We start from the raw sequence: 14,246 nt of genomic DNA, 5'->3' as shown, positions 1-14,246 counted from the left end.
GTTTGAACGTGAAACCACATCCGGGTACAGCTTTTCAAAATTAAAGCATTTTTTATATAAACGTCACTTCGCTAAGCTAAACTCAAAGTGTACATCAGTAATTTAAACTAGAATTAAAAGAATATTAATTTAAATAATTTAGCTAAACAGTGAAAACAACTTCAAGGTATATAATAAAGATTCACTTCAGAGTGGTATATTTAAAACCTTTTCTGTTAGCATCTGATTCTGAAACCCCAAAATTCAGTTTCTTACAAAACTGAAATACTTAATAAATCAAGGAGATATTTTGATAGCCTAATTGTAAGCCAATTCAATATATATTAGTTTTTATTTTCAAATACATCATATGTAAACATGGGTGAATGAACAAAGTAAGGCTAATTATTAAAAATAACTTTTTTGAATATATTCAAGTTTATTGATTTTTATACATAATTCCAAAGTTTTGTTTATAAGTAGATGAATATTAAAACGCTTCTTTAGTTATTCTGAAAGTCAAAATAGCTTCAACTGGACAGAAAGGCATCTTATTCTGACAACATTCGCTTAATCAATGGTTAGTTGCAGAAAGCTTAACAGTGTTCATGAAGCTTGTAACAGACATGGATTTCAAAATAAAACCAAGAAAAAAAAAAACATCCAATCATATATAAACATAAAGACGTTTGGTTATGTCTTGCTGCTTTTTTCCAGACTTTAAGTAAAAACTAAGCATATTTCACATTTAATTTTTAGCAACATAAAAACTGCACGCTGTGGAGATGCACTCTCCACAGTGTGCAGAGAGTGCATGAACAGAAATTTATATTTCTGTTCATGTAGAACACGGTTCTCCTCATTTTAGCTGACATGCTTCACAATCGCTGCTAGATAAGTGACACATATCAACCATTTCCTTCTGCAGCTGTGACGCATCATTTATCTTACTTTATGCGTCAAACCACCACCTGGTAGAACAAATGTCACATTTTGGTCTAGTACTAAAACATTGTGCAGACAAACTGCTTCACTTGTCATTTTAAACTTTGCAGTCAGAACAAACTGCAGCAAGCATGACATATGCGAGTTCTAATGGTTTCTGTTTTTCTTATCTTTCATTTGATGAAGATTAGCACAGTATTCTGTGCAAATTATGCAAAACATGAATAAAAACCCACAGGCAAATTTACAAATGTGACTTTCTGTAAGCTACTTCATAGCAAAAGTCGGTCTACATTTGAGTTAATTGAAAAGTTAGCTCTGCAAACACTTTTTTTATTTGATCACATCATACCAAATCAGTACATTTTATTTCGGTTTTATGAAAACCAACTTTATGTAGTCCTAATGCACCGTTTTTAAAATGTTTCATATAAATTCTTTTTAAAGTGTGCTGTGATTCTACTTGAACATCAATGCTTCAGACTTGTCAACTCTTATTAAAGTTAGGCCTGGACTTTAACTAGGCCTTTCTGAAACAATATTTTCTTTGTATGTTCAGTCATAATCCTGGAAGAAAGTGAACCTCTGACCAGACTCAAGTAATAAATATTTTAGTTTATGCACCATGACAAGATGTTTGTCCTTCCTCTATTCCTTTCATCCCCATGGCTCGGTGCCGTTCCTCCTCTAGTTGACTGCTTAGTAAGAACGCCTAATCACAGAACTGGATTGTACCAGTTCTGTAGCAGGATTAGCAACTTGTGGTCACAAAGTCAGACCAGATCAACTGGTACACAGATTCAGTTTTTGTTGTCCTTCTGCAAAAGCCTCAATAAATTTGTGTTTGATCTTCTCATGCAGACTCCATATCAGTTTTCTTATTTAGCCGCTTCCATCTTTCCCTCAACTTCTTTCACCAGCTTCTTCGTTTCTCCTGAAGAAAAGAATCCTCACCGGCCAGAGTTTGGTGAATATAATGCTGTTTTACTAGGGGAATTTCACCTGAGCTGTGGATCTCTGCAAGTCCTCCAGAGTTAATGCTTTTTTTAACAGAGTTGAGGTGGATGGCCATTTAGGTTTTGCTTTATTTTCCCATTTTCACTGTTTAGAGGTGAGAGACCTCATTTGGCCACTAGATGACTCCTGAAGCCTTCTGGTGGCACCAGATTTTATTTGGGATAATCAGAGCAAAGAGGCAACATTTTTCAGGTTTTTGTTTGTGAAGAGATGTCATCCTTTTTTTCATGGAGGTGGTTGGATTTGTTTGTTCCCAGCAGATGGCAGTGTTGGTCTTTTTAACACACTGCCTGGGATTTGCTGGATTCTTGCTTGTTCTTGTGGGGTCACTGGGGGGTCAGTGGCTATCTTCAGCGGCCATTGGAAAAAGAAACTGGGAAAGAACTGATTCATACACAGAGAGGACAAGCAAATTCCATGCAAGATTCGAACCCTGGACCTTCCTGCTGCAAGGCGATACTTCATACACCATACATAAAACATCAAGAAAAAGGATTTTTGCTTTCCAGTTGAGTAGCACTGCAATAAAAACACGACATGAGACGTATCAACAGGAAATAAAACATTTTTATTGATCATTTGTGTATATGAAGTTATATAACAACAGTCAGAAAACTCCACAGAGTGAATCACTACACAAAGTGAAACGAAACTGTAAAACACCTCATCAGAAAATGAAGGTATACACAGCAAATATAACCGTCAGCGGCCCGCTCTGGCTGCGAGCGATATGGCAGGAAAAAACACCCCAAACAGTTCTACGAGATTACAGAGAAAACTTCCACACACAAAATACTCAAGCAGGCAGTTGATATACACAAAGGCAACTAGGATCTTTCTACAGCATCAGATTCTAATACTTTACACAGCTTTGCTTCTGAAAGGTCAGTGTGGCTTCGTCACTGGAGAGAATCTTGTCACACAGAGAGCTTGATCAGCTTTTTCCAGGGGAGATTTTTTTTTATTGTGTTGATTATACTTGCACGCTTTGGTAGGAAACCGTATTACGGGGGCGGGGGGCAGGGCGTGGCGCTGCAGTGCAGGTAATAATGGCTTTTTGTTTAGTGAGTTTTTTTTCCCCACCTCATGATCTGATGGGTTCTGCAACGCTGCCCTTCGTTACTGAATTCCCTGATGCGTCTCTGTTTGATCGGATATTTTCTTCAGCATGGCCTGGATTCGCCGAGGCCTCGGACTTTAATCCTTTTACAGATTTTATTTTTAAATCTGAAGCTGTTGTTGGTATAATGGATCTAACGTGTGAAAAATGTCAAATAAAAAAATTCTCTGAAGTCCAAGAGAGGAGATGTGTTGACGGCCAAAAGTGAGACAATTCAATATTAATTTGTTCATTGTTTTGTGATAATTGAAATAAAATTAGAAGCACAAGTAAAGAAATAAAAGTACTTTTTTATATGCAATTTATTCAATTTGAAAATAAAAAAAATGTTTGGAAAAACAAATCAAAATTCACATTTAATTGTTTTGTGATGAAACATTTAATGATTTTCTTTAATCTTATGAATTACATGAAATTTTAATTAAATTATTTCATAATGGACCCAGAAAATATCAAATAATTAAAAACTAAATACATAATTTCAAGAGAAAATAATTGGAAATTTATTTATGATTTCAACATTTACAAATTTAATTATGTATTTTAACAAACTGACACAAATGTTTTTTTAAAAAAAATAATTTTATCATAAAATATACACAATATATTTATGTATCTGTTGCAGTTTCCAACTTGGTCAAGAATAGCTACACATTAATGTGTGTGATAATTAAAATAAAATAGAAAATACATCCTTTAAAATTATTCAAATGTTTCAATAAGTAAATTAATACACAACATTTAATCATTGTTAAGATTTAACTTAATAAATCTTAAGTTAAAGATCTATTTTAATTTTTCATAGCTCTGGACTTGCTGCACATGACTAATTTTCTTCAAATTGGTGGGCGGGGCTAATGCAGCTATACGCGATGTGATTGGATAAGAGTTGTAGTGCAGTTTAAGCCTTCATTTCAGAGCTGATTAGAGCACAGAATATAAAGTAATACTCAGTGATTTCATTGTGTATTTACTCATGCATTTAAATTAAAAAAAATAATTTCTTGAATCTATTCATAACAAATGTAAATTATTTTGGTTCTATTGAATTGTGACACTTTTAGCCCTCATCATAGTTGAAGCTGTGTGGAAGTTTATAGACGGGGAGAGCTTTCACCTCACACAGGTTATGAATGTAGAGTTTAAAAATCATTTAAGTTACTATGTTTACTTTTTTGTTACAACAAAAAGTGCAAAGTACATCTAATAATCTCACGATTAAAGAAATCTACACCAACACAGTTTGTACTGTACATTCAGAGTTTCTTCTCAAATATAAAAAAGGGATTTTGACTCAATAAGGCAGAAAATGAATAATGATGAGATTTAAAATGTTGAATGATACTAGTTGCTAAACATATTTATCTCCCGTTTTACCTACTTCTGACATGATGTGGATATATACATGGCCTTTTTAGGGATATTTATCGTTTGGTTTTGAACTGAGACTCCCTGAAGCGTCTGATGCTGGAATTGTGTGCAAGAGGAGAAAAACGAACCTGCGAAGAAAAAAAAAAAGAAAAGAAAAGAGGGAGGAAAACCCTAAAAGGAGGTGAACTGGCTGGATCTACGGTCCGTACCGCCTCGCCGGGAAGGACAAACGCCATCCTCGCTGATTTTTACACTATGGGATGAACATACAAGTATTGCACAGTGCTCAACAAAATGCTGTGTGAAAGCGACCCGCTCGGATAAAAACACGCGGCGTGAGGCGCGCTCACTCTGTCTCTCTGGTTGCGTGTAGAAGGGGAGGGGGGATGGCGTTAAACGCTACGACATCACTACAGAACGAACTTGCTACCTACTGATAAATCTACATCTCTAAGCACACACGGCAGTCACAGTGATACACAAAGCAGTCCTCAGAGACTCCTATGGAATGACAAGTAGCTTTTTCATAATAGTGCTATCAACTACACAATAACATTGAAAACATTTAGAAAGTCCTCCTGAAATATAAGCGTCGAGTATATGCAAGAGGTTCCTCCGAGATAAGAGACTTCATGGTTTTCATGGATTATTCTGCTCCTAATTGGACCCGTAAGTAAAGGACACGATGGACACAGCAGACCATTAACTTTTACGGTTGTTTCCCTGCTCTCCAGGTTAGCGACAAAAGTAATCTGAAGCTGTTGGCCTAATGGTGCGGAGCCCAACACAGGCAAGGAGGTGGAATAAAAAAATGGAGGCGGGGGAAATACGTTTTGTTGATTCAGGAAACTGTACGCAGTTTGAAATCCGTTCTTAGTTTATAAAAGTTATGCATGGACTGCAATGTGCGCTCTAGGTTAGGAAACCTACGCAACTCATTTCCTCTGTGCATAATTATTGTACCTTTCTTTAGTTTATAAAAAATATACACAGATTGCCAGCTGCTCCTTCAGTTTAGAAAACTGTACAGAGGAATTTGCAGTCAGTTTCTTCACAGTTTAGAAAACCAGATACACTTAATGTAATCAGATTTCAAACCTACTCAGGAACTACAATTTTAAATTCAAACATTCACTTTGGAAAACTAAACACATACAACAATCTACTCATTAAAACTGGGAAACCATATGCGTGGATTACAGTCGGTTTCATCAGTATGAGAAACTCCATAAACAACTGCTGTCTGTTCCTGCAGTTTTGAAAAAGGTACGATTGCAATCAGTCGTGTTTAGTTGAGGAAACCTAACCATGCAATGCAAATCTTCTCAGTTTAGGAAGCACAGATTGGAATCTATTCCAGCAGTTTGAAAACCCAACAGTAAGGATTCATTCCATTCCTTCAGATTAGACGGGAATGCATCTTGTCAGTTTGGGAAAATGTATGCATGGATTAGAATCTGCAGGTTTGAAAACCATTCGTACCGGTTGTGGTCTGTTCTCCCAGTTTAGGGAATTTTCTGTATAAATTGCAACCTGTTACTGTAGTTATAAAAACTGTATGCACATAATCTGTTGTCTCAGCTTAGGAAACTGTATGCACAAACTGGATTCTTATCCTTCATATTAAGGAATTAAGGAATCATTTCTTCAAATTGTATCCTTGGAAGATGGATTAAAGCCCATTTTCTGTATTTTGAGCACTCTTGGGGTGGTTTACACTCCAGTTTGAGAGCAGTTTAGGAGAAAAGTATGACTTCTTGTTTTAGAACAAGCAAAACAGCATCATTTTTGAGCACTGGAGTTGAAATGTTCACTTGAAACTGAAAAAAACATAATCCGAAATTATATTCTGAGCATAAAAATGTCTCCTAAAAACAAACCAATGCTACTAATGTACGGTTTACTAAATTAATGGGCCAATTTCCCCACACCTCGATTTTTAATTCCTTGCCTGCTTAATAAATAAAACAAAAAAAAAACACAATTTGTCCTTGTGAGGATCTCTGGCTCCCCCTGCAGGTGTCCCAACACAAAGCAAACATGTTCTGTAGAACGAGTTTCAAAGACGTCCAGTGCAAAAACAGCAGCCACATAAAAGTTAAAATTGGCAGTAAAACATGGCTAGCTCTATTGTCGCTGTGAGAAGGCAACGCAAAGCAAAGACTGCGATTTAGGGCACCACTGCAGCCAGAGACATTGTTCCCAAAAAACCGAAGCTACGACCACTAGCAAGTGGGAGTGTGCATGAAGAGAGGCTCTCAAGTCAAGCCGCCTCCCTGAATGGCAGTGTTTAGAAGCTCAACATTCAGTTGAGGAAAAGTTTTATTTTTTGTCTTTTTTTTTTAGGCCACTCCACTGTTAGAAGGCAAGGGAATCGTAACAGAAGAGCTCCCCCTGGTGTTTGCCGGCCTTAAGTAAAAGATCGTAAAAATAAAAAGTATCATGCACTTTACTAAAAATAGTCAACACGCTGATTTGCGCTAAAAAATAGTCCTCTTAAGTCCAGATCTGCATTTTTTTTCTTTTTTAACCTTAAAACGCGACACTTCCAACTACGACAAGGCTGTTTAAACAAAATATTGTCAAACAAGATTAAGGGCACAATGGCTACAGCTTGGTGCTTTTTTTTCTACCCCCCTGAAACATCAGGTCTGTTTCTCAACAAATTTTGACAAAAACCAAAAATATCTGGCCAAATATGAAAAGAAGACAGACTCAACTGTGATCTGTTCAACCCAAACAAATACTGCAGGTCCTGGTAGAGAACAAAGTACGTCATTAGGAGTCATGTGCTTGTAAAAGGTCCAGCATAATTTCCCCAACAGAACCATAGCAGTTAATGGCCTTGTATTGGTTTATCATCATCTGTTTCTCGATGCTTGATGCTGAACTTAAAGCCAGATGCCGTCCTTTACGATCTGAACATTTCCCTCACTCGCAGGTTGGAGTTAATTGTCTTTTTAATCTGGAATGCAATAAAGTAATAAGGTAGAATTTTTAAATCCTGGGATATATAATATTAGCTGTCCTCTATATCTGCATTTACATAATTTAAAATAGAACATCTTATTAAAAACATCGAGATATACACAGATTAGGAAACGGGTAACAACATACAAACACAGAAACTAGAAATCATTTTTGTCTGCATACTTATATATACAACTGTGGTACAATAAACTCTTTCAGTCATGCGCTATCTATACAGATCATATTGCTTAAAAGAAGGGGGCTTTTGGTCGTGGTGGTGAAGGGCTCAGAGAAGGAAACCAATCAAATCAGAGAAACGGAGAACCTAACAGAAAAAGAAAAGCGGGACGTTTGATTGATTTACTCTGCAATCAGAAGGTAAAGGGAGGCTTGGATGGATGGACCCATATATCACTGAGGTATTTACACAAACTGGCTAAAGAGTACAACAAGGCAAGGAGCTGAAAGTGGCCCTGCCTATTTCTTGGTGGCGAGCTGCGCGTCCACCTCCTCCTCAGGCTTCAGCACGTGCCACTGGGCGATTGGTCTCCGCGGGTTGGCCAGCATGTCGGACCAGTGGCGCAACTCTGTGCCCGTGCTGTTCAGGCCCACGAACACCTTGCCAATGGCGTCGTTCTTGCCGATCTTGTCATAGTCCAGAACAGTTATAACAACTTGGACTTTCTGCAGTGGGAGGAAGAGACGGGAGGTGGGGAAGACAGCAGACGCACAGTTTGTTTTAGAAACGCTCAAGTTTCTGTTGCAGCTGGTTTAGGAATCCCTAACCGCACATTTTTGTTGCAGGACGACCAATACTGATGCTTTCAGTGTTTTCCAGCTACTGCATCATTTTATAGAACAATCAAGTAACTATGCTACCTCCTGTTGTTATAGAAATGCTCTATGTATCAAATATGACAAAAGGAATTAGATTTTCTAATTTAATGCCTTGAAATTGGGCATCTGTCTCTTTAAGAAAGTCAAACTCTTTCTGAATCTCTGCCTTTAGGAACTCAACACAACGTCACTATTAACTCTAACAAAGTTTTTACCAGTGTTGCACTGGGAAGTAGCTGGTATAATGAGCTCAGCACATGCACAGTTCCACCAGGTGTTTGCTAATTGCTGCTGGCTAGTCTGAAGGAGTCATGAGGGAGGGGTTTTCTCACACTCATAAAACATGCATGAAAGAATCAAGAAAACACTTCAATTATGTTTTTGATGACGTAAAGATAAAAAAATGTAATTTTACATAATGTCCATTTAAAAATAAATTAAAAACACAAACGTCATTGAAATGTCTTTCTGCACACAATCCCTGCTGCTGTTTTCCCACTTTTGCACGCATAGAGTCTATAATGTTTACTACAAGTGCTTCTCTTTATTCCACAGAAACCATAAAGTTTCCTCTGAGAGAAGCAGAGGGGTTTTATTGACTGCTGCTTGATTGTTTGATTCCTCGGACTCCAGCCCTCAGCTTCAGTGAGTGTTTATTCAAAGTGAAGCTGCAAAGAAGAGTGACCTGAGCATCAATCCACAGCTCAGAATATGAATTAGCGCACGAAGCGGCCTGATTAAGTTTCGATCCACCGGCACACTGAGATGGAGCCGCCGTCGCCACCGCCGCCACCCGCGTGCGATCCAAGCCACTGCTTTAAAAGAGCGTGGCTAATACAGCATGTAATGAAACACTGAATAAGGCTCCCTCAAGGCCAGTGGGGGTTAGCTCGGCTTTATAGCTGCAGTTCACCTCCAGTTTGCTTATTGAAATAAGGCTTCCTTTGGTTCTGAACCACCTTGATTCATTAATATGAAAATTCCTCAGACTGAATCGTGGTTTCATCTGGAGAGTCAAAATCTTCTGCTTTGACTCTTTATATCAAACAGAGATGAACAAGTTACTCTAATTAGAAAGCTTCTTATATGTTTGCTCTATGATTTGTAAATCTGTACATTTTAAATATGTTAGGCTTAATAAAAAAACTGTTGTATTTACTCAGGTTAATCATAGGAAACATTTAGGTGTAACAAATAAAACAAAACAGAAACATTTCTCAGAGTTAAAACAGAAATAAAATGAATTCAACACTTTTTATTAAGTGTAACTTGTTGGAAAAGAAAACAAGTTGAAGTAAAAAGAGAGAGATCGACAATTTAAACTGTGTTCCTCAAAGACATCGATGATATGTGGGTGTGAGAACGAAATTAAAGTCAGCAGATTTCATAGCGTTCAGGAGGCATCGGCGATGGAGACGATATTTAAACAGCTCATTAATTTAACATTTACAGCCAGCTCAGAGTGTTTGACTGATTTGTCCAAGACAAATTAGGTCTTTAAAGTGTGCTTAGTGCCGTCCCAAAAGTGTTCAATACATTCAACCAATGACACGCTTCTGATTCAATCGATTGAATCCACTGTGGTGATAAACAGGTAGTCGGCACACAGGTATGAGTATTTATCCTAACAGATCTGATTGTGGGGTATCAAACTCATGATTGGTGAGCTGTGACAGGTTTAATTAATTTCACTCAATTACCAAGATAATCTGGTTTGTTTTTTCATACTTTCCGAGTCATCGGATTCACCTATTTTAAATAAAAGACTCAATTTTTCCCTTCCTCCTGTAACACTTGGTTAAAACCAGCTTGATGCTGATAGGTTTGATGATCGTTACGCTGTAAGAAATTCTACAAACAGATAAATGAGATAAATGCCGCACACAATAACGGAGTGCAGAGAATCACAGCCACTCAGCAACTGGCTCGTCTAATTGGAGAACTGAGGCCGATTGAAACTGAATTGCCTTTGATTAAAACTGTTATGATGAAAAAGATTAGTTGCTAAATGAACTCCTATTTATTAGAGCTAATATACAAAAAATATTATTTTTCCCCCTGTAACTTGTTGGCAACTCACCAATTATAAGACATGCTTTTTAAGACAGAAGAAACGTACCTGGATTTGTTCAAACGGGACTTCAAAGCTAAAGGACTCGTTGTAATAAGGGTTAAGGGTGTTCTTCTTGATTGTAGTTTTCTTCTTCTTCAGCCTCTTTCCATTTTGCATGAGGTGGATCTTCGCGTATGGATCTAGGAAAGCGGAGCAAAGAAATTTGATATTTAAAATGAAACCTTCAGTGTGCAACTGAAACAGTATGTTTACATACACAGGATAAAAAGACACTTTTTGTCCTCATTGTTGGACGTTAAATCAAACCAAACTTTTCTTGTTCACAGGGATACACCAGTGGATGTATTTTAGAGCAACACCTAAATATTTACAGGTTTTTTAAAAATAACACATGTTCATAAACCCCTGACTTTGAATATAGTGTTTTATAGGTGAACCAGTTCGATAACTGCTACTTTTCTAACTTCCTGTACCAACCAGCTGTGCTGCAGGGCTAATATTGCACAGTTAGAATGGCTTCCAAAAGCCGTTAAATATATAAGCCAAGAGGAGCAAAAATCCTTAGAAAATATATGCTGCATTAGATCAACAGCTCTGCTTGAGGTTACAAATGATGGCCATCAGCCTCTTGTGTTTGCATCAGTCAGTTAACCTTCTCCTCTCAAGAGCCTCATTGTCATCGGTCCGAACGCCACCTGAAGTGGCGCCCAATTGGTCTGCTTTGTCCGTCCTCTCCCACTCTCTAGCAATCACGCTGAGTGTCCTCCTGGAAACCGCAGGCCACCTATTGCTTTCATTTATCCATCCAATTTGTTTATGTTCTCCAAACTGTAACCAAAATTATCCTTAAGAGGTGAGCTCAGCAAATGAGATTGGATTCCTAAAGACGGGAACAATCATCTTTTCAAATTATGAAATAAAGGCTTTTTATTTTATATTTTGGCTTTAATCGAGCCATTAGGAGGGACAAGGTGAGGCAGTTAATTTGCACATTCATAGGGAGCCTAATGAGACTAAACTATGGGCAGGAGAAGAATGTAACAAGGTCCACTGCAATTTCCACAGACACACAAAGGGATAAAAAGATGAAAAAGGATTCAGTATTGGGCATAATATGCACCGCTCCTGTCAATTTATATTCCTCTCCACCTCATACACAGCACTGCTGCTAGCCTCTTTTATAAAAACGAGGAAAATGAAGGAATATTTATTCGTCTGAGAGAAAATAAATTACCCCAAAAGTTGTTTGTTAAACCAGCAAATGTAATCTCAGAATGTCAAGATTATCCTAATTATGGATCAAGTTTCTTTATTCGCTTCAAATCTGGTCCCTGTAATCACTAATATACCCCCTTAAGGTCTCAATTATTTTTTACTTTTAACACTTCAAATACTGTAAGCAAGTTAGCATTACTATCAGTCTAATGGTGTTTGAATTAGAAGGATTTATAGATTTACAGTGTAATTAAGTTTTAAACTCCTGTGATCATTTCTGCATTTGCTAAAGCAACTGCTGGTTTAATCTCAGATTATAATATTAAACTTAAAACACTGCAAACTTTTCTAATTAACTCATACGTTTAATTCTGCATAATTCTAACATTTCTTCTTTTTTATTGGCCTAAGAGTTTGGAAAAAAAATACTACACATTTTCTTCTCAACATTCAGGAAAGGGAAAATATAGCTGATCAAATTTAAAGTTCTTCTAATTGTAAGGAAGAAACAGGGACAAAAATAAGCAAAATGCGTCAGAAAAGCTGGATATTTATTGCTAAAATCACTTTAAAAAGACTAAAAGAAACTCAGACTACTTTGAAAAACAGGTTTGTAAAAAGCATGAGGAAGGAACAAATACCCACAATAATATTAGTGATCAAATGAGATCTAGAGCCAACAATATCCTCCACCAAGGCTCAGAGCATCAGAATGGATAAGCACCAAAACTGAATCAGATCTCACAATTAGTCGATGACACACCACTGTCTGGGATAATCTGGATTTATCTCTGGATTCAATATGCACAAAGTCTTTATAAAGTTTGGGAGAGGCCCCGTTTGGATGGCAGAGAAAATATTCTTAGAAGAGAACGCAAGATTTCCAGTAGCAGCAACAACTGAATGAGCTTAGCTCCTTTAATCTTTCATCCAATTTAGAGGGATAAGGGCCTGACTGCAGAGTGGCGGACTGGAGCAAGGCATCTGACACGAAAATAGAGAGAAAACGGCGTAAACAGAATTGGGGATGGAGAAAAGCAGCAGAATAAATAGATGACAGAGAGTGAAAAGGTAACAGGCCTCTAATGGAGTGGGTGTCCATTATTACTCTCCTGCTGAGAGGAGCTGAAGCGCCGAGAAGATGAAAACAGTGAAGGAGGGCTGAGTGCATGGGAGTGGAAGTGACTGTTGTCACAGGAAACGAATGCATCCAAAAGTATTCACATGTACGACGTATCCAACACAAACACGTACTATAGTGAACGGCAACATGGAGCCTGGACTGTGGATTTAACAGATTAAACGCTGAACTGTGTTAAAAGGTTTATAAAACGACAACAAGTTGAAATAAATATTTTACTTACAAAATTATATTTTGTTATTTTCAGAAACTAGGATAAAGTATGCAAATACCAAACAGTGTAGGCTAATCCTATTAAAATAAAACAAGGCCTCACATCACCAACAGTTTTTAACAAACAGTATCTTTGGCCTAATTGTTCCAAGAGACAAAAACAAACATTATAAAGCAATAAAAGCACAATTTAGGTTGCTAGGACAGTTTGTTCACTGTTTTAAAAGGAAAAACAGCGTTGATTTAGATATTTAAGGATTACAGAATTTAAAGGAGAATTTATTTCTTTGCTCCCTCTGATAACATTAACATGATGGTTTTATTCAAATAGTTTTGTTTTTGTTGTCATCTATTTTTACACCTGGTTTTTTCCTCAGTGGCATAAAAGAAAGTGAAGAATGTTTTTCTACTGCTGTTTTTTTATTTTTAAAGTCTGATTCACGCTGCTTTTAAATCCAGAAATAAAGCAAAGCTACAATAGTCAGTTCTACTGTTTCTTTATGCCCAAAAATACAAAGCAGCAGCTGAATGGGATTACACATGATAACCCTTTTCTGATGCTGAAAAGGGAAACGCATGTGATGCTGCATCAGGGCCATCCAGATGCTCTTATCTTTGCAGCCAGCAGATGATGGTTTGGCATTATTGGGTTTCGGGAGGCTTGTTGTACCTCATATCCGGCCCATTTTTCCGTCTCATCCCAGACGGATGTAATCGCTCCCATTTTACGGTTGAATGGGAGCTCTTGTGATGCAAGAGTGCTTCCTCACATATGCGTACAGCGGGGACTTGTCTTCTCTGCCCAGAGGGTTACTCATCTGCGCCCTGGATCTGGGCCCAGGTCTTTTTTTGGGAGGGGAGTGCACTATCAGTGATCCATACATCTTCCTCTGAAAGCTAGACACAGGATTGTGGATAAGCTCTGACCCAAATCCATGGCAGAGTAGAGTCAAGTTCCTAATTTTTTGAATTTCAAGCTGGGAAGTGCTTAAAGTGGTGACTCCTTTTCTCTCTCATCGGAGTGGAGATGCCTAAAATCGATTCTGCAGTACAGGTTTTGTACACAGATATTTCCTCGAGTGTGGACACTGTGGGCGCCTGCAGAGTTGTGCCAAATGAACACCAATACTGCTCAGTTAAATATAGCTCGCCTGTCATCTTAGCTTTCCTCCCATCATTTAGGATTTGCCATGGTGGGTGCACCCAGGGGTGGCTGTCGGTTCAGTTTTACACACTCAGCTCAGTGGTGAATCATATATCTCCAACAAACACACAAGCATTTACAGGAAAAACTCTTCTCTGTGCTCCACATCCACACTAACAAGATCCTTACTATCTAGTAGAGGCCTCTAGTATCATAGTGT

At 37.7% G+C, this 14,246-nt stretch overlaps 1 protein-coding gene across 6 annotated transcripts in view; it reads right to left on the bottom strand.

Annotated features, from left to right (window-relative positions):
- Positions 1–3,812: 3,812 nt before the first annotated feature.
- Positions 3,813–14,246, bottom strand: part of syt1a (synaptotagmin Ia) — a 159,013-nt gene continuing 148,579 nt past the window's right edge. For all 6 annotated transcript variants that reach the window (XM_008400456.2, XM_008400453.2, XM_008400449.2 and 3 more), the window contains 2 exons: positions 10,359–10,492; positions 3,813–8,086 (listed from right to left, as the gene is read on the bottom strand). In XM_008400456.2, coding sequence (XP_008398678.1) covers positions 7,880–8,086; positions 10,359–10,492 — 341 coding nt within the window. In that variant the 3' untranslated portion in view covers positions 3,813–7,879. The remainder of the gene's footprint in view (positions 8,087–10,358; positions 10,493–14,246) is intronic.

Source organism: Poecilia reticulata, linkage group LG23 (assembly GCF_000633615.1).
Source record: "Poecilia reticulata strain Guanapo linkage group LG23, Guppy_female_1.0+MT, whole genome shotgun sequence".
Classification (NCBI taxonomy): Eukaryota; Metazoa; Chordata; class Actinopteri; order Cyprinodontiformes; family Poeciliidae; genus Poecilia; species Poecilia reticulata.
The sequence above is the reverse complement of the archived record's forward strand: the minus strand, read 5'-3'. Positions and strand labels throughout refer to the sequence as shown.